Here is a 17,993-nt window from a genome sequence, read left to right on the forward strand (position 1 = left end):
TGTGGGATGGAAGAGGAGATATAGGCACTTAATAATTTTTTTTTTCCTTCTGCAAATGGACACTTCCTCTGAGAAAGCCTAGCAGCCCTTCTTTAGCTTCTTGTGGCTATTCTTCCAAAGAGAAGCAACTCTCATTAGATTTAATTTGACAGAGCTTGGTAACTTTCACACTTGTAAAAGTTCTGGGTTAAGAGCTCGAACATGTAAAAGCTGAGCAGAGATGCTGTTACATTATGCTTTGTATTTGGCCTGCTTACATTCAAATCTTCCTTGTATCATCCTCTCCCTTCCATCCTTGCCAACATTTTTGTGCTTTTCCCCATCTTTCTTCACAAAGAAATCAAACTATTTGCTCATTCTCCCAACTGCTGATGGTTGGTAATGCTCTGTTCTGCCATGCAGGGTTCCACAGAGAGCTGTAACACCACAACTGAAGATGAGGATCTGAAAGGTAGGTATTTTGCCTGTAATTTCTAATACAATTAAGTGTAGGCAAGGGATTCTAGAGATTCAATCATTGCCTTGAACTAGCTTCCCAGATTTCTGTGTCTGACTCAGCTCATAAATTCGCCATGACGCTGTCATTCCTGTCACAGTGGGACCGAGCATTGGAGAACCATCTGACTTGGCCTCTGTGGTATATAAACACTGAGCTAATTTGTTTTTGTCTCAGAGTTGGAATTCTTTTCTTGCACATATCATAATCTGTTCATTTCCAGTCCATTTCTAGGTATGAAAAATACCCTACCAGTCCCTAGAGGTTTGAACTCTGCTTGTGTTTTTGTGCTTCCCTGTAGATTACAGAGAGTTGAAACCTCTCTGTTACCACTCAGTCTCCCTTTTCACCCCTTTCTGGGAATATCTATTGTGACATGCAAAGACTTCCCTTGTTATTTTTCTCTTTGGGTCTATTTTTTTTCTAAGATGAAGATCATTCTCAGCCTGTTGTCCTTGACTGAGATATCAATAGAGGAAGAGGCTGAGAAGAGATACCATGCCTTTCAGTGACCATATCATAAATATTGTGTACTTGTAAAACTCTTTAAATTAAGGAGCTCCAAGTTCCATATCTGCTTGTGTTGTTTGAGCAGCTATCTTTTGCCTAACCCCCCCCCCAATGAAGGAGGAGCAGACTTTTTCCTGAATAAACAAGTTTGAGATGGATGACAGTAGTTTGCATTCGGGGAAAAATGTGTTAATAACTTGCATTTTGAAGCAGAGGTATTCGCATTCTCCCTCTAGTTCATTTGACTTACATAGCCAGGGAAAAATCAGTGCTGACCCTGTGATGTAGCAGCAATGTCACCGCTGCCAGTGGGGTAGTTCCTGATGCTTTTCCCATGGCTTGTCACAACCTGTTGGCTTCTCTTCTGAGGAATCATGGGGAGCAGAAACACATGTGAGTGAATGAGCTCTGCAATACAGATTGTTTCAGATGAGATCTGGCCTCATTACAGGACAGTCTTTTAGCTCCTACCTTTTTGCCCAAGAGTAAGCCGTGGTTTAAGAACCTGCTTTGAGGGACAGGAACTGGATGGATTTTGTAGTGCAGTAATAAATTTGATTTATCATCTCTGCTGGATAGCCATCCAAAATGGGTATTGTCTCCTGTGTACTTTTATTTTGGAGGGGTCCCATGGTTGAGCTAGCTGAGCTGATGAGTGTTGTAAGTCAGGAATACAAATGTTGCAAGGAAAAGTCTAGGACTGGAATAGAAGGTGGGGAGGAAGGAATGCAGCTGGTCAGTGTACAGAGTTGTGTAGGGCGACATTGCTACAGATCAAAACTGTGTTTTGGGTTTTTTGGCAGAGGTTAGAAAATTTTGTTACAATTTTAATAGAAGGGAGCATTTGAATGGTGATTGGGAGGGAAAGAGTTTGCACAGTAGTGGTTTGTGCTATGGCCAGCTCTGGTAATTTTAGTCCTCCAGTTTTAAGTGTAGCTGTGTTCACCAGTGTTCTTTTTCCATTCCTGCTCTTCCACATTTTAAGATAAGCAAGCACTTGAGCAAAACTAAGTAGATCAAAAGGTTTGGGAGTGTTGAAGTTCTCAGCGTTCTGTTATAGCCGTGACTCTCGGAAAAAGGAAGTGCCTGTACAGTTCCTCTGCCCACTTCTTTAAAACTTCTTGTTTTAAATAGACACCAGGATGCACAGATCAGTTCTGCTGTGCTGTAGGAGACGTTATCTTTATCCATCAGTGACAGTTGCCTCAGGGATATGTTGTTTCCAGTGTGGTGGGGCTAAAGGCAGTGTGTGTCTTCGTTCTTCCTCCGCCCCCCTGCCCTTGTGTCATTCTAAATTGCACAGCAGGTTCATGTTGTCGAGCTGTCTACTTGGCTTTGCCCTGGAGGATACTCCTGCATGTTTTGTGCCCAGCATTGTGGTTTCTTTAATGTTCTCCTATTTGCTTTCTCTTTTTTTATTTACTGAACTTGCGTGTTTTGTTTGTGTTTGTGTTTTAATTCCCTGCCATGCTAGCTCCCCCTCTCTCCACCGGGGACGGCAGCTCAGTGCTTGAAGGACGGAGGCACAGTGAGAGCAAAACACAGACTGAGTCCATGCAGTCCCAGCTTTCTCTCTGTTTCTCAGCCAGTAAGTCCAGGGGTGCAGTGCTTCACAGCATCTTTTTCTCACCCCTTCCTCCACCCTTCTCATTTCTCCTCACCTAAGATTTTTCCTTTCCTCAACTTCCTTCCAAAATGTTGATTTTCCATTTCCAGTGTTCCAAAAAAAAAAGAAATCATCTCCCTTCCTGCAAAATACCCTCCTTTGCACACTGAAATTTTCCAAACATTTCCTTCCCTTTCTGAAAATAAAACAAACCACCAAAACCCAGAACCTTATCCTAGCTAATTTCATTCCCTTGCTTTCATCTGTGTGAGATGTGGAGCTCTCTGCAGAGACACTGCCTTTTGGGGTTTCCTTGGGCAAGTCACTGCATCTCTTACTTTTCCTTGTGGTTAATGGGGTTAGTGGTGCAGGTCTGCTTATGGAGGGGAGACTGAATTCAGTCTCACTTATCAGAACTTCTCAGGACCTTAGCTATGGATGGTCCTCAGAAGTACCAAAGGAACAAAACCCAGTATTTTCAGACTTAGGTGCTTTGAAAGGGAGGCTGTGGCTCCTGAAAGATCCCAAAGCATTTTTGAATCCATTATCAGGTGTTTGAGTGAAAATCCTGGGATAATGTTGGCTCTGAAGAGCATTTGTCTGTCATGAGCTTTGCCTTGTGTGTTTGCCTTTAGCTCAGTTAGCTGGTACTATAGTTAGTCTATGAGTTATGGTGAGTTCTGAATGATGTCTCCTGAACTTGCTAGCTCTGCAGAGTTTTTCTGCTGAAAAACTCTGAAAATGCATATGAAAAAAGCTATTAGGTTGGAGAAAATCTAGGTGGAATTCTCAGCCTTTCTCCTGCACAGACATACTGTACTAGCTGCCTGACAATTTAAAGCACTAGTAGAAGGATCTTTAGTGTGAGCTAGGAGCATCTGGAGTATTTGATTCTGTTCAGATCAGTCTAGGAAGGAAGAATCAGGCGTGCCCTTCTGTCTCTTCCTGTTGTATTTCCCTGGTTCTCTACACACAGCACCAGTATCTATGTGATACAGCAGTTGGAGCATCTCTGTTACTTGTTTTTGAAGTGTCTCAAAGGATGCCAGACTGCTGGTTTTTAAGGTGCAATTGGAAAGGTGTTTTGCCTAGCCAGAATGGAAGGGAAATGATCTCTTCTGAAGTCTTTTTTGCTGTGAGCTGTCCATCACTGCTATCTTATTAATTCCTTCCTCTTGCTCATAGCAAGGCCCTGCTTGGTACACTGAGGAGTGCCGAATCACTTCTCTGCCAAGTGGGTTGGTATTCTCCCACTTCACTTCCCTCCAAGTTGAGATTTGCAGTGATTTGGATATCCTTACTTTCTTTACCCCCATCTTGTACTTGCCCTTGTGCTGCTGTCACTACTCTGACCACTGTTTTAGGTCTCCCTCAAACTTCCTCCAGCATTGGTGTAATTCCTGCTGTGCTTTTTGCACCAGTGCGCAGGTGGCCCCTGCCAGTGTCTGGCCCAAGTGATGTGACAGAGGCAGGAGAGCAGGTAGAAGTTATTGGGATGTGGATATGTCTGTGTGCTGACTGGGGCTGGGGCTGTGTGTGTCTGTACTTCTTGGTTGGTTTTTATTTTACTTTCTAATTTTTGTCTGTTTATTATTTTAACGCTTACATTTGTTTTGCAGCTACACAGTCTTGTGAAGAGAAGCTCCATGCCTGGGACAGCCCAGGGCAGACATTGGAGTTAGAGCGTGCTCGGTCGGAGCCGTTGCTAACTCCAGTAGTTCCCTTTGTACTTAACCGAGCACCGTGTAAGTTAGCAGCTGGGTAGAAGTAGCGGAATAGTGCAACTCACGCTAGTTACCCTAGATGTGAAGTTCCCTCCTCTCTCCTCCCCTGCTCCTCACCCCGTCCGTCCGAGCCGGGCCGGGGCCGAGCGCTCGGCGCTGCCGCCATCGGTCCCGGCGGGCCCGCGGCCGCAGGAGCCGGCTGCGGCGGCGGCGGCGGCCGCCGGGGGGCGCCACGCGCGGCCCGGCCCGCGGCGGGGACGGAGCCGGGCCCGGCTCTGCCCGGCCGCGAGCGGCGCTCGCCGAGCGCGCCCGCAGCGCTCCCCGGCCGGCGGCGGCCGCTGCGGCGGGGCTGCCGCCTGGGCTCGCACAAAGCAGGGTGAAGCAGCCGCGGGCGTGCTCGGTGACCGTGCATGTCGCCTCCCGCTCTGCCTCTGCCGTGCCAGTTTGGGGGACCCGCGGATTCATCGGGAGCGGCAGGCGCGAATGCCGCCCCCTGGACATCCGCAGGCTCTCTGTCCTTCGGACAGACTGGTCACCTCCCGTATGCCCGTCCTAGCTCACGTGTAGTGAGAGCCAAGAGACAGCACAGTCTGATGGGGTGCACCAGTGTTGAAGGACGGCCCTGATGTCCTTCAGGCATCAAGGCTCCTTGGAAGGGGATGCAAATTTCCTTAAGATGAGCCAGCACACCGTGACTGTGGACTGCAGACTCCCTCACTCATCCCAGATGCAGCCTTTCCCATGCACTCCATCCTCTGGACATTGGTGGTGCATGGTTTCGAGGTACAACTAGTAGCCCTTCATGTGAAAGTAGTCCCAGACAACTTGCTTGTAAGGACATTTTTCACAACAGACATAGCCTACTGTATTGTTTTGACCCATTCCCTGTGTACATCTTTTCACACGTGGAAGTGTAGCCTGCATAGTAAAACCAGACACCCTATTTTTATGAGCCGGATGTCCCCTGTCTGAGGGGTTTCTGAGGCTGACTGAGTGGTAAAATTCTCTTAACTAATTTCCAGAGTGGGTACAGACAACTTTCATGGCCAGTGAGATTATTATCTTGTTGCTCTTTGGCTGCACTTACCAGTGGCAGGATGATATGCATGGGCAAGGGGGAGAGCAGTTTAGAGCAGCATCTTCTGGCATTCAGAATGGAATTCAGCTTCCCTGACTTGAACATCTAAAGGTGGTAGGTTGGATTTAAACACCATCCCCCTAATGATAGGCATCTAAGATGCCTATGTGAGACTTCCCAGAAGTCCTAATTTGTTTCAGGGCCCAAAAGGAGAACAGTCAGGGGACTGGTTCCATTTCAGACACCTATATTTTAGATGCTGAAGGGTACAAGAATGGTACTTTTAGTGGTAGGAATTGTACATTATCTGATAACATTGAAAAGAATGCTAGAGAACCTCTTAAATGCCTGTATAATCTGCAGAAGAGTCTACCTACAGCTGTGGGGTAGGCTGAAGAAATGTGAGGTTGTGCATATAGGCTCAGGCATAGGTATGGTGCACATAGTAGTCATAGAATAGAATTTTGTTTCTATTCTATAGAATACATAGGTTTAACATTAGGTCTGTTAAACCTATTTAACATAGGTTTAACAGACCTAATTGAAACTTTGTAAATATTATTGATTCTTGAGACCAGCATGGATGATGGAAGGCTGCAGAGGGGAAGGGGCCTGGGCAATCTGCTGTGGAGAACTAAGAGAAGAGAGTGCAGAGGTGCTGGCCACATGGGGGCCAAACAACAGTAGACAGACAGCCCTTGTCTTCATACATCTTGAAGTCCAGTGTGCTGGGCTGGCTTACTGGCAATGCTGTCAGAGTGCTGTAAAGAATTGTGCCATAGGAATTGGCAGAAGCTAAGTGCCTGAGGAGCAGTGCACTCTCAGACATAACTAGGTCTCACTCATCCAACCTGTCCATCCTGCTGCCATTATCTTTCTAGCTTGCAGAAGCCATCCCTACATGTCCCAGTTGCTTGTTTGCAGCATTCACAATAGCTGAGGTATTGATGATGGTGACAGGCAAGTTGTTGGGAGACTCTTTCCAATTGGCTTGATCTCTGTGGTCATTTTTATATGGCTACTGTGGTGAAGGTTTTCCACATCTTAAGCTGCCAGACAATTACTTCACATGGGCAGGGCCACTGGCATTCATTGGTCAGACTCCCCAGAAGCAGCTCTGGCTGTCATTCAGGAGACACCTCTGGTGCCTTAGACCTTTCTAGAAGAAGAAGAAAAAAATTATCTCCTTATTTCCTTTCTCCGTGCATTATGGGGTCACCATTTCCCTTTCATACCACTGCCCCCCTGCTCTCATGTGGATGACTGTCTTAACTGCATATCTCCAGAATGCAGGGAGCAGCATCCTATGAGATCTAGACTAATGGTGCTCTACAAATTGCTTGTAGGAAGCACCCACTAGCCTCATACTCCTGCTGAACTCTTCAGCACAGCTAAATTGCTCTTTCTTCTTGTTCACAGTGCGTAAGCAAGAGATCATTAAGATAACAGAGCAGCTGATAGAGGCCATCAACAATGGAGATTTTGAGGCTTATACGTAAGTAGAGATGTTTCTGACAGGTTGTTTATCAGTTTGTGTGAAAGTAATGTTCTGACACCTGGGTATGAGCTGTCATGCAGTCAGGGATGGTAAAAGGTTTTATCCTTCTTAGCCTACATCAGTTAGGAGTAAGAGATGGAGTAGTAGAGCTCTAAATAAATATCAAGTCAGGCAGCAAACAGCAACAGGAGCAACAACAGGAAAATATCTTGAGTTTGTAAGAAAAGTACGGGGAGGGCAACAAGAAGAGCAGAAAGAGAATAAAAGGAAAGTCGGTAACCTAGAAATTTATTTCATGTGAAATGTCATCTAGTTGGCTCCTTGAGTTACAGTAGGGCTGAGTCTTCAGGAACTTCTTGGAATAGGGAGATGTAGTTAGGTGGACAGAGGGTGTGAGTCAAATGGCATACCAGCACTTCACTGTGTGAATAGCGCTTGGAATCAAATGCAAACTGTAAACCTATGCTGCTTTTCTTTGCAGAAAAATCTGTGATCCTGGCTTGACCTCATTTGAACCTGAAGCACTGGGGAACCTGGTTGAAGGAATGGATTTCCATAAGTTTTACTTTGAAAACTGTGAGTGGGTAGATTTGGTAACTCAAACACCTTTCTCTCTACTCTTCATTTATGTCACATTTATGGGGAAAAATTGGCCTTGTTTTTACTGGTTATCAGAATAAGAAGGAGCTTGATTGTGCTTGGGTTATGATGCATTCATAAAAGCCAGCAGCCTTTCTGTCAAAATGCCTGTTCAGCAACAATTTCAATTCTAAACCCCATGCCTTCACTCTAGGCATACAATCTGCCAGGTGGAAATGTTTTGTACCTGGCATAGACTGCAGGGGCTTTAAAAGTTTGACTCACTGTACTTACTGATATGAAAATGGAAAAAATGATCAAATTTGGGTGGAAGCAAGATGTATGTTTGGGGTAAACATACACAATGGCCAAGCATAAAGACGCTTTTGCTTTGAGTTTCCCTGGATGGTTTCAGATCTCTAACACCTAATGAGACGTCTACATAGATATAAGGGTCACCTTGTCAGCCTGGGGCAGGAAAGAGTTGGGAGAAATGCTATCATTTATACTATGGGATTTGTCTCCCTTCCTGGATGTCTCCACAGGATGAGATAATTGAAATTTAAATCCTGAGCTGTTCAGTCTGTTTTATTTTGGGGGTTAGATGAAGGTCCTTAGTATGGGCAGTATGTAGTACTCTATGCAGAGACTTTGTCTCTCTCAACAGCCTATTATAGAGTGATTTTAACTCTTCTCTGAGGTTTGTTCATATTTAATGTGTCCTAGCTTAAAAATCTCCTGATTACTGACTCCTTTGCAACAATACTTTGTAAGTGAAAGACCTTTCCCCATAACTGAAGACACAGCAGCAGAGGCAGTGGGGGCAAAGGGGTCAGGGGATTCCTGGCAGTAAGTGTGCAATTCCTAAGGAGGACAACAGGTGATAGGGGTAAGAACTGCTTGGATTTTGCCTGAAAAATTGCAGGAGCAATTTTTGTAGTATTCCAGAATCCAGTGGAGGGTGATTAGAATATAGAAGAAGTTGGAGAATATGGGATGCTGTTCCTTCTTAGTTGTAAAATGAACCTGATGGTTTTGCATGTCCTGCCAGTACTGTCGAAGAACAGCAAGCCAATCCACACGACCATCCTGAACCCCCACGTCCACGTCATCGGGGAGGACGCCGCCTGCATCGCGTACATCCGCCTGACGCAGTACATCGACGGCCAAGGCCGGCCCCGCACCACGCAGTCGGAGGAGACCCGTGTCTGGCACCGCCGAGATGGCAAGTGGCTCAATGTCCACTACCACTGCTCTGGAGCTCCTGCAGCACCTCTCCAGTGAGGATCTAATACGGGTATGGATTCTCAGGGGAGGAGTACATCAGAGCTGAGCCTGCTGTATGTGGGAATTCAGCATTCAAGGCTGTTTAGCTGGCTGTGAGAGAACCATATTTAGTTGTCTGTAGGGCTGAAAACTTCAGCTTGTAGATGGTGTTCCTTTAAGTCCTGTTCTCTGGAATCAATAGGTTTATCTGCCACTCCTGACGAATGAGAGTCATGTGCCAGACAGCTGTTCCTGGGCATAGGTACCCTTGTAGCAGCTGTGCTTCTTCCCAGGTGCTCAGGTCTGTGCTTGGACAAACAGCTAATCTGGAGCAGAGAGGAAGAGTATCTCATGCTGTGCACAGGTTGGCCCCCTTTCACATCTACGTTTCCATGCTGGGTATCTCATGATGTGCACAGGTTGGCCCCCTTTCACATCTACGTTTCCATGCTGGGGATCATTTCAGAGGACTTTTTTGATGATTATGTCATCTATAAAGGATATTGTAGAATCCATACAGAATAATTTCTGTGCCATAAGGGGTAAGGGTTTATTCATATAAATTTTACCATTGATTTTCTGATGAGCAAAAGCTATTTAATGTACCACATTGAGAAAACTCAGGGGAAAGGAATCTAAACAAGTAGTAATATCAGAGGATTTAAAATACCCCCAATTAACTTGCCACAATTCATAATTTGAAGAAACTTTGACTCTAAAATATGTCATAATGAAATTATTGTTCCTTGCTCCTGAAGGACATCAGATCCATTTATTTCTTCAGCATTAAGGCATTCTGGTTTATTGCTTCAGTGATCTCTTCTAATTAGATATACAAAGTCTTTCTGCATCCTTTTGGTTTATGCTGAAATATACATTACGTTCATTTTATAACCCGAAGTTTCCTAATCTTAGGACCTTTTTACTAAGTATTTTATATTTAAATGCAAACACAACAAATATTTTCAACTAGGAGGCAATCTTTTTTTAATGTGGGCATTTAAGGATGAACTACTCAAGTATAGTTGCTACTTGAGTCCTAGTTCTGTGAACAACTTGGTACTAAGCCAAGAGCAGTTTGTAGTCATGTGTTGTGAGGTATTCAATCCTACTGAAGGCGCTGAGAAGGAATGTGAACTATCACAAGCAAGCTGCAGAGGTCACAGATGGAATTTGAAAAGCAGAAGCCAGTTGGGGGCACCAGAAGCAGGGAAGCTTTCAAGGGAGCTGGAAAATCAGCTGAATTTCCAGGGAATAAGGTAATGAGAAGGAAAAAGCCTTTGAAGGAAAACAAAACAAAACAAAAAAAAACTTGGATCTGATTTCATCACAGAAATGTTGAGGGAGACATCTGTCCTGGATTTGGATGTTTGTCCAAAAAAAGATGCAGAATAAATTATTAAATTACAGATCAGCATGGCTCAGTGGCTATGCCTAGGACTTCTGAGGAAATTTAGGAATGGAAAGTCTGCTGCAGATGAGGTATGTTTCTTGGCTGTGGAAATGCTGAAGCCCTCCAAAAGTATGTGCTGGAGGGTTTCTGAAAACTGCAGAGCAGAAGGTATTTCCAAACCATAAAATGTTGGTTAAAGCAATATTTAAAAATACCCTGTAAACTAATAGAACTTGGAGTATTTGCATGCATTTCTGGGTTCTGAAGGAGGTATACCCACAAGCAATTACAAATGAGGTCAGTGTGGGCAGCCCCCATCTGAATGCACTGAATCATTTTGGAGTCGTGTTATCCCATGTGCAGTGAAAGCTAAGGCTGAAGAATGAATGGGGTGACTAAGAATGCTTAAATAGAAATTAGGGGTTTTTTCTCACCTGGAAGGCAGAATTCAGTTCTGGGTAAATCATCTCAAAACAAAACTGCAGCCAGAAAAGAAGTTTGATGTTAATCAGAGGACTTCTGTTTAAGGAGAGAGTGGGAACCAAGAAAGGAGATTTATAGAGAGATTGTGCAAAGATTTGCAAACTGGTAGAAATGGTAGAAAGAAGGGTTTGGCTATACTTTGATGACAGGATAATGCTAAACAGACCTCAGACTTAATGAAAAAACCCGACTTAAAACTGATCAAGATAAATCCAGTAATTTGGCACCTGAGGGCTAACTAGGAAGGGCCTTTGCTAAAAACAGTCACTAGGGCTACCATTTCACAAAACTGCAGAGAAGCTCATACATTTGTTTAAATATTAAGTAAGTTCAGAGACAAAATTACTGAAGAAAAATAAAAACCCTAAGAAATATATAATTATCTTTCGGTTCAAGGCAAAAGCCAATGGAAAGTGAGGGAGAAAATGTTCCTTAGGACCAGAGCCTTTGAGTACTCCTTAGGAAACTTCTTCAGCGTCTGGGTCATGGCTGTGAGAGGGTGGGATCAGGGCTGCTCCAAAGCAGCATGTAATACATTTTAGCAATTAGTTAATTTTCACTGGCACTCTCAGCCACCTGGAAGGGGAAGTGAGTGCCTCTTACCTTTAGAGGTCTCCTCATGAGCCCCAGTTTGTCTTGTGTTAGGGGGTTCTACCTACACCAAATAATTAGCCTGTAGAAAACTTCTTTTTTTAATTGTGTACAGCTAATGTATGGCTTTATTTCCTTCCATCTTCCATCCTGTTCTCCCCTCTCTTTTCTGGGTGGACACTACCTCTTCCTGACTGCAGCAACTTGTGGAGATACTCAGCTGGAGGGCAATATCTTCTTAGCAAGCAGCTCTGGAGTGCCTGAGTGACAGCAACGGTCATGTCTGTTTTGACATTAAAAAAATAAATACAAATTACAAACAGGCAGCAGCCAAATGCACGAAACCCTGCATGCATCTGATGCTCCGGGCACTGCCTTTCTGTTGTTTTCCATGGATCCATCGTGTCTGTTTCTGCTGTACGAAGGTGTTTTTAAATCTAAAAAAAGACATGTTGTTTGTATAAAATAATAAAAAAAACAGGAATAATGCTAAATAAATGACAGATTATCCAACATGCCCCTTCCCCCAGGGCTAAGAAAGTGGCAGCAGCCAGAACATCTTTCAGAAATGAAGTGAGGGGGAAAGCAAAAGTGAAGGAGAGAGAGAGGGAGAGCAAGAAAGGAGGCAGCTTGAACAGCGGATGGCTGACCCGTGCTCCGCAAAGCGATGGTGGAAGTTAATACCACATTCGGGCTGTGCTGCAACTACAGTCGGTGAGAGGTGGCAAGGAGACCCCAGAGGAGCCAGTGTGAAGACTGGGGTTCAAGAGAGAGGAGGTGTTTCTCTTCCTGTTGCCCAGCAGTCTGACTTCAGCCTGTTTCTTCTTCGATTTCTGCACAGCAAGAACGCTATGGAGACCTGGTTGCTCGGCTGCTGGATCCCAAAACAGACTTTTCTTTTTTTTTCCTTTTTATTTTTTAAGAAATAAAAAAAAATGGAATGTTGATTTAAAACTAAAGATGGAAGTAGGGATTTAAAAATGGGTTTAAGTTTAAGTAACCCATTATTAACCCAATTAATTAACTTGAATAGAAGCTCGCTCTTTAGTGATACTGGTTTTAGAAACAGCCACTACCTGGAAAAACATGGAGTTTTGAAGCCAGCTTATTTAATTTAACAAAATAAAAAACATTTCATTAAGAGCAGAGGTTTTAGAGGAAGAGGGTATTTGTATGGGATTTTCTATTTTTTTTCTTTTTAGTAGCCTAGTTGGGATCCACAGTGCTGCAGAACACATGTTCCTTAGGAAGCAGACAAAAAACTTAGTGTTATGTTCTTCATGAAAACTTGCACATACACTCCTATATGAGGCATAAATAGCGTGTGTTTTTTATACTGAAATATATGCACCCGTAGAATTAAAGGGGTTACCTGGCCTCCTGTATGATTTGTTGGTCTCCATTAAAATAGCAGTGGGAGCCAGCAGCCCCAGCCAGGTGCTTCTCCCCACCACTAACCCATCTGATGTTTGTAAGTGTCATGTTTCCTAGTGTTTATTTGGGTAATTTTTCTATTTTTTACAGTGATGTTGTAACGCAGAAAACTATCAGAACCTCAAAAGCTGTAGCTGAAGGAATCCAGGCCACCTCCCACCCCATGTTGCCTCTGGGTGTTAGAGGATACCTCATGAAGCAGAGGGGAAAGGGAATGAACACGTGATCTGATGTTTGTCCTTTGGGCCAATTCATCTTCCTTTCTTTTCTTTGCTGCAAAAGGAGTTGAATTCCTTTATTCATTGGGTGGGAGATATGGAAGTGTTTTGTTGACCTTACCAAGGAGAGAGCCTAGCCCCAAGAAGAAAATGGCCTTTCTGGCAGACCTGATGGGATTTGTCTTGACCAAGGGAAAGGCATCACTTGCAGAAGTTGGAATGGGCTTTTACCTGAACTTATTTACCCCTAATAATTTTAGGATCTCTAGAAAGAGTTAAAATTATTTCCATGACAGCATACTAAGTGTGTGGCAATCTTTTAGAAGACTATAGAAGAGAAGAAAGACAATTTGGAATTTTAATCCTCATTCAACAAAGTGCAGAAAATAAAAGCTGTTGCACAAAGTGGAGCTGTCACTTTGCAGCAGATAGTGCTCTGCTCCCTTTATTGGAGAGGTGTTGTCCCATACCAGGATTAGATCAGCAAACCACTCATGAAGGAAAAGACCATCCACACTTCCCAGGTTTATTTGAGCAAACACCTTTTTCTTCCTCCCTTTGCTATCCTATGGGAGGAGTGAGGAGGGATTGAATCTATGGTGGGGCAAACACTAGATTTTATTATTTCAAAACATTTTAAAGACAGGGACTGAAGTGGAAAAGTAAAAAGCCTTGATATTTCATTCAGAAAAAATTTTAAGCCACAAAGAGAGCAGATTACAGTTATGCCACTTAAAAAATATAAATACAAAACATTATGCATGCCTTCTTTTGGTCTGATCTTCCTTGTCTCTTTACCTGATAATTAATAGTTAAAAAAGAGAACCCTCTATATAAAGTATATGCATCTTTCAGAGAAAATTTTAAAAGAACAGAACTGTTGGTTTTTTTGTTTTTGCACAGTCTTGGAGACAAACTCTTTAGAATTTTTTTTTTTGTTTGTTTCCTTTTAAGTTAATGAGAACCGTAGCTTGGTATGGCCATTATCAAACACAGCTGTACACCTTTAGCATTCTTAATGTTCTCTTATGGGGCTAATGTAAGCATCTATATAATATATATTATAAATATCACATTTTAAACAGGAAATGGAAGGCATTTGATGCAGAATTTTTGCATGATATAGAAATAAATAAAGTTAGCTAGTGTTTGTTTGTTTGGTCTGAATGTTGGTAGAACCTTCATAGCTTTGTTACAATGAAACCTTGAACCGAAGATATTTAATAAAATAACATTTAAACAGTGTAAAGTTTGGAGTGTCACATTATTCTCCTGAGCAATACAAAATTGGTACTTCTGGGATAAGAATCCATTGACAGAGGAGATATTTTTTTCCTGTGTAATTTAAAAATGTAATGTTTAAAAAGTTAAGTGGTACCATACTTGAAAGGGGAGAGGGGAGAATACTAGCATTAAACACAAAAGGATGACAGAACCTGTTAAAATTACCTTTATGTCATTTCACTGACAGACCAGGGATAACAGGGAAATTCTGCTTTTGTTCCCAATAGCCTGATCCTTGGCAAATCTATGGTATTACTTCCTTTCCTGGTCTTTGTTTTTCTCACCAATATTTAAGCTTTTTCTTGTAGGAGAAGCTATCTTGCTATTTGGTTTGCCTGATGTAAACGTGCTGACCTCAAGTTGTGTGACTTAGTTATTTGTCAACTAGTGTATTTTGTGTCCTAGCTGGGATGTTCCTGCAGAGGCACAGAACTCGTCAGGCCTAGCAGTGTAAGCATAATTTCTTAAGTTAAAAGTTTGCTGAATTTAACTTGTTTTGGTTTTATACTGCCTCTTGTTGTTAGCATTTCACGTATGCCCCATTAGGTAGGCTTTGTTCCACTCAGGCCTCTGCTGCTTTGCCGTTTCTCACACACTGGCGCGGGTGTGTGGGACACCGGGCTTCTCCCCTGTGCTACCACTGGCCCTGTGGCTGGCACAGGTCCTGCCGTGGTTGTGCGGGGGACACAACATCTGGTTTTGCATCTGGTTTTGGCACTGGCTGCAGCAAAGGGGCTCTAAGCAGCACTTCGCCCCTCCGCTTAGCAGGCCTGGCTGGCCTCCATCCCCCTGAGCTCTTCCCAGGTGAGGGGGTGGCTTTGCCTTATCACTGAAAGCGAGTTCATCGTGCTTGATCCCCTTTAACTGCAGCAATTATCCAGTAAATAGGTGTCAGCTGTTGCTGCTTAGAGGGATGATTACTTTTGCTGCCTGATGAAACAAGGAGGAAAAAATCGTCCTTAGTGTGTAAAGGGAGAAGGTAAGAGTTTTATAGTCTGTTTTACTGGGACTAAAGGCAACCTGTTCGAACCCAGAAGAAGTTACTCCTGCTATTTCAGGAGCAAAGAGACGTTTTGCTCTCATTTTTGATATGAGGCAGGAGCATTCATCAGGTAAGGTTTCTCCTGAAGCAGTTAATCCTGCCTTAATGATCTTTGAAGATATGTTGCAGTATGAGCCGATAAGCACTAGGCAGGTACTCATAAAATTAGTTGTGATATCCCATGTTCTTAGTAACTGTTTTAACTGGGATAAGAGTAATTTAAACACTTGTTGAAAGTGAAATAGTCAGACTAGCACTCAGGTCAAGAATATTTATTGTAGCATATATATGGGGCCTGTTTTATGTCTTAGGTTTTATCTGACAGCAAGGATTTGGAGTGGTACTTCCCTCCATTGTAATAGCTCCAGTATTGAGCTATCAAACAGGGATATTCCCAGAACCTTATTCCCAGTATGCTATTTAAAATCTGTTCAGCCTATTAGATGAAGTTTTGCCATCTTCCTACTGAAGACAAGTGTTGAGCATGGTTTTTTAAGTTCCCTTCCAATTTATGCACATACATGATTTTATACATAGGTGGATTACTCTGTGGGAGACCTGTAGTTGATGGTAGCTTTTTTTTATGCTATGTAGATTCCTTTTAAAGATTGCTCTGCTCCCACTTGCTGGGCTAGTGGCACAAAGGATGCTCCTATGCTTATAGTATCGATGAGATGTGGGGAGAAGCACGGACAGAACTGGACCCTAAATGTCAATATCCTTTCCATTTTGTTGTGACAATTGTTACCTCTTACTTATGTGTAATTGATAACATAGAAAAACAAACAGAGCATTTGACTAATGATTAGATTTGTGATTTGGTTTGGGGTTTGCTATGGCTTTTCAGGGTAACTGCAGATAGGCTAGCTGTGTGCTCTGTGCTTCAGCTTTCCCATTTGTACATGCAGATGATAAGCCTCACCTCTGTAGAAACCTCTGTAAGGGACTGATGAACAGTGCTGCAGAGAAGCTAAGGTGGTATTGCTGCTACACATCACAGATGTTTGTGTTTTTTGCCTGAGAATTTGAAAGAACTGCAGATTAATGCACCTGGAATGCTTGGTTTATTTAGGTTTGGTATATGTTTATTTAAGAGTAGAGAAAGGTGATCCTTTGGGGGCACTTAAAGCAACTTGAATGGAGGATTATGAATTTTTCCCTTGAGATCCTTAGTGCCTGAGAACAACTCACCTGCCAGAATGTCCTGTTTGCCTGCTGATAAGGAATAGGAATTTACTGTTTGGTGTGTAGTATTCTAAAGAATTTTAAGCCAATTTCTTATGTACTTAACAAGTATTAGAAAACAAATATGTTTGTAGTTTTTAAGGCAGACTGGCTACAAGGAAAGAATGGATATTATTAAATTAATAAAATTTCAATCTGAAAGTTTTTTTGTGCTACAGGAGGGTCCTTTAAAGCACTGGTGGATGGGAGAGAGGGAAAGGTGGTTGTGCCCAATTTGTTGCAATTTATATAATTGAACCATAATTATCCATTAATGGATGGGCAGGATGACATTTATTCAAAGAAAACCATTTTGTTAATGCATCATACGACTGCATGTTGGCAGACTTGGATTTTGGCAGTACTTGGAGTGAAATACTGTCTCATCATGGTTTATTTCTCCTTCACGCTTCTGTGGGAAAGACTAGTGCTCATACCAAGGGAGGACAGCCTGCAAAAATGGCACCAAGGTCTGCTTCAGAGGCTTGTTTTACATTGGAATGTGCTGTAGGTTACATCAGTAGTCAGAGCAGTGATACTGCTGTATGGTTGTTCCTGTTCCAGAAAGCACTTGTTTGTTTGTTTCTTGCTACATGTCTAATTCAAAAATAAGCTGAAAAAATTACTTATACAAAAAATATATGTTCTATTAAAGTGACATTTGAAATTCATTGCTTTAGATTTAGCATATTTTTCTTGTATTAAAAAAGGCCCAAACTTGGCGCAGATAGTCTTAAATGTTTTTAAGAACTGTAAACAGATTTCAGTCTTGTTCATTCCAAAACAGTATTAATGCTGAAATTGTTTTCTGTATGGTAAGTTAGCAAGTTTTAACACCTTCTAATCTGTTAGAATATGAGTAAAAATCTTCCATACCTCTTACAAAGACTATATTGAGCTTCAACAGAAACAGCAAGACATTTAATCTTCTACTTTGACTTTCCCTTTGGGAAGAAACAGTTTCATTAAATGGAACATCTAGGGAAAGATGGTTTATGTGGCCTTAAGAAGGAGAAATTGCTTCAGTGAAGTGCAATGTTACCAGGGATAGCACATGCTAAGTGAGGTAGGCACAGAGCAATGTGATAACCTGGAAGATGGGCATCGTAAAGCCAAGCATTCAGAGTGGATTGGAGTGTGAGGAAGAGAGTGGAGCTGCAAGATGGGGTTGAAGGTGTCTTGCGAGTAGAGGAACTTACATATGATAGGAGGTAGCTGGAAAGGCAGTGAGGATGGTGGGATGGAGAGTTGTTTTGTGGTGAAATGAGAAGGAAAGCAGGTGCATTCTGTGTTGGTGGTTTGAGGAGGGGTTTGGAGAGATGGGGCATATTTTGGGGTAGTTTCTTCCATGACACATTTAACTAGAGTTTTAAGCTGATACTCTTGCACCTGTATAGCAAACTACAGTGTACAACGTACCCTCCTGTCACCGATTTTCCTCCCTCACTGTAACTGAGATAGGTTAGACTGAGGAAGAAAAATATTTTTTTTTCTTACCAGACTATAAATTTGTACTTTGAAATGGTAAATCCCATTTCACAGAATGTAGTAGTGGATGATAAATGCT

At 42.7% G+C, this 17,993-nt stretch overlaps 1 protein-coding gene across 17 annotated transcripts in view; it reads left to right on the forward strand.

The window, feature by feature from the left end:
- The window catches only part of CAMK2G (calcium/calmodulin dependent protein kinase II gamma), a 119,044-nt gene extending 104,919 nt beyond the window's left edge, over nt 1–14,125 (forward strand). For 5 of the 17 annotated variants that reach the window (XM_031505230.2, XM_031505224.2, XM_031505225.2 and 2 more), the window contains 6 exons: nt 403–451; nt 2,481–2,594; nt 6,834–6,909; nt 7,394–7,488; nt 8,543–8,771; nt 11,425–14,125. In XM_031505230.2, coding sequence (XP_031361090.1) covers nt 403–451; nt 2,481–2,594; nt 6,834–6,909; nt 7,394–7,488; nt 8,543–8,771; nt 11,425–11,488 — 627 coding nt within the window. In that variant the 3' untranslated portion in view covers nt 11,489–14,125. Of the gene's footprint in view, nt 1–402; nt 452–2,480; nt 2,595–6,833; nt 6,910–7,393; nt 7,489–8,542; nt 8,789–11,424 lie in introns of all 17 variants that reach the window. The other 12 variants (XM_021548901.3, XM_021548909.3, XM_021548920.3 and 9 more) reach the window with 3 other exon arrangements.
- Nucleotides 14,126–17,993: the final 3,868 nt, after the last annotated feature.

The sequence above is a fragment of the Lonchura striata genome, chromosome 7 (assembly GCF_046129695.1).
Source record: "Lonchura striata isolate bLonStr1 chromosome 7, bLonStr1.mat, whole genome shotgun sequence".
Classification (NCBI taxonomy): Eukaryota; Metazoa; Chordata; class Aves; order Passeriformes; family Estrildidae; genus Lonchura; species Lonchura striata.